The 2,556-nt window shown below is 59.9% G+C and overlaps 1 protein-coding gene across 1 annotated transcript in view; it reads right to left on the minus strand.

The window, feature by feature from the left end:
• The window catches only part of UBE2Q1 (ubiquitin conjugating enzyme E2 Q1), a gene marked incomplete at its 5' end in the record, with an annotated part of 7,643 nt that extends 5,087 nt beyond the window's left edge, over positions 1-2,556 (minus strand). The window contains 2 exons of the mRNA XM_004714649.2: positions 262-408; positions 2,530-2,556. Coding sequence (XP_004714706.2) covers positions 262-408; positions 2,530-2,556 — 174 coding nt within the window. The remainder of the gene's footprint in view (positions 1-261; positions 409-2,529) is intronic.

Consider the following 2,556-nt stretch of genomic DNA (forward strand, 5'->3'; position numbering starts at 1 on the left):
GGGGGGGCGACACGGCCCAGAGTGATATCAAGTATGCACCCAGCCCCACCCCAATCTGAGCAGGAGGCTGGATGAGCTAAGAGCCTAAGCCCCACACTGGTCCCTAGTTCTCCAACCCTTCTGGACCGCATGGCTGTGGTAATGAGCCTTGTGGAGGGCCCAGCCTGCTGCAGACAGGGGTCTGCCTTGGCCTTCCCAGCCCTTCCTTGGCCCCTAAGGAGACTGCCCCCACTTCTCAGGTACAGCTCCCTGTCACTGGACAGGGGACCGACAGGACCAAATGCCCATTCCCACCCTCCTTACCAAGGTGTTCCCTTTTTTAATGTCCACCAGCCTCTCCAAGACAGCGGCCAAGTTAGGGTCATCGGACTCCACGGACCAGATGGGGGGCACAGCAGGGTATGACTCCTGAGGGGAGAGGAGCAGGGAGAGCAGTCAGAATGGGAGATTCTGGAAAAAGTCCGGTTTTCCCACAACCCTCGCCACCCCACCCTCCACGCCCCCAGCTCAGCATCTAACCAGTAAGCCCTAGACTGGGAGCAGAAGTCCCTGGGAGGGCACTTTCCAACCAGCAGCCCAGAACCTCTTCGTTCTGTCCTTGAGCTGACAACGGAGGAGCCGCATTCTGCTCGCAGGGCAGGTCTCCTGCCAGCTCCCACTCCCACTGGAGGGGCTCCCCACACCAACAACAGCCCTTCTTGCTTCTCCAACTCTCACTACTCAGCTCATCGCAACCACACCGACATCAAGCAAGCAAGCGGTTGGCTTTAGCCGGCGAGGAAAGGAAGGGTACGAAATCAATGGTGCCCCCAGAACACAGGAGGAAATGGGTATCGGGAGGAGTCTCCCTACCCACCCCCACCCCCAGCAGGGCCCCTCACAGACCTAGCCCCCTGAACCCGGCTCTTAGGCGCCTACCACCCTCAGTCCAAGTGGGGGCTGCAGGGCTCCACATGTCAGGCCTGGAGAAGGGAGCCTACGCTGTTGACATTCCCAGCATTCCTGAGCCAGGGTGCCAACAGCAGCCTGACCAGACTCCCACACTACCCCAACTCAAGGGGCCAGTTTCAGGCCAAGTCTCGCTTGAGGAGGGCCAGGGGCAGGGGCACCTCCTCTCCACTAACGCCCCACCAAGGAGAAAGACAATACAGACGGCCCGTGTCCACTGAAAGGTTAGCTAGACGGAACAAGCCCACCCTTACTGACTGAGCAGCTCCATTCGGGCCCCACAGGAACGCCTGAGGTTTCCGCACGTACCGAGGGAACCACCCTCTCCTGGGAAGCACTCAGCACCACGGTGGCTTTAATCCTCAGTGCTGCTGGAAAAAGTGGTCGGAGGGACCAAGTCTTTGCCTAAGCCCCCTGTTCTCTTGATCTAAATGTTTAGTTTTTTTAAAAGGGTGTGGTGGGGCAAGACGAGTTGAGTTTTGGCGGGGCACCATCCAACCCAAGCTGAGACTTGCCTCACCAAACACTGGCCTGCTCTGTCAAGATTTGGTTGGAGGCAAGGGCTAGGTGACAAGATCCATGCCCCTTGGTCCAGGTCCCAAGGACCCGGGAATTCACATGCCCGACCCTCCCTGGACTGCTCCCATTAGCAGTTGCCCTACTTGGATAAAGTGCTGTCCCCTGGCTCTTTGAGCTACTTCCCCCGGCAGGGTGACCACCAGCACCGCAGCCAATAACCAACACAGGGCGATGATATACCATGCAGTACCAGACATCCCCAGAGGCCAGCCCTCTTCGGGGGATATCTGTTGGTGGACTAGGTAGGAGACCTGGAAGGTGTTTAGTCTCCCCTGTCCAGCTGCTGGCTGGGGAGAAATGCCATAATACGTGGGGCTGGCCTGGGCACAGCACCATCTCTACCAGGAAAGACCAACGACCTCAAGTGGTTGGAGAGATCCACAGGGAACAGGGAGGGGAGGGACAGGTCTGCTACCAGCTGGGACAGAATGAGGAGAGTTAGAGGTTACACCAGGAGAAAAAGCACGCACGCACACACCATCTAAAGGAGGGAAAGGAAGAGTCAATGAACTGCCAACTACCACCTGGTACAATTCTGACACCCAAGAGGGGGCTGCCTGGGCAGGGGATCCCACAGGTGGCAACATCCTAAGTCAAAGGAACTACTGCGAGGGGGCATGCCCGCAAGGTGCCAGGGTCCAGGTCAGATCCTGCCGGCTGGGTCGGTTCCGAGGCCCGGAACCTTGAGATGGGCGAGGGGGAGGCGAGGTGGCGAGATAAAGGAGTGGCCCCAACGGATCCCAAATCCTGACCCTCTGGAGGCGGGTGGGTGGGAGGGGGGCATGGGGTCGCCATATGTCACGGTGCCCCTCGCTCTCAGGGGTCCAGGGTGGGCCGTGGGTGCGCGGCGGGCGACGGCGAGCCGCAGGACCAAGTGTAAGCTCCGGCAAGAGGCCGAGCCCCGAGGGTCTTTGGCCTCCCGGGTCCTACGAGGGCAAAGCGCTGTACGGGGTGCTCCCTGACAAGGGACCCCCGAGGGGCGCTCGCAAGAGGGGTCCTCACCGTGATGTTGCAGTGGATGCGGACGGG

Source organism: Echinops telfairi, unplaced genomic scaffold (genome assembly GCF_000313985.2).
Source record: "Echinops telfairi isolate 266 unplaced genomic scaffold, ASM31398v2 ScPeMD7_7425;HRSCAF=8463, whole genome shotgun sequence".
Taxonomy (NCBI): domain Eukaryota; kingdom Metazoa; phylum Chordata; class Mammalia; order Afrosoricida; family Tenrecidae; genus Echinops; species Echinops telfairi.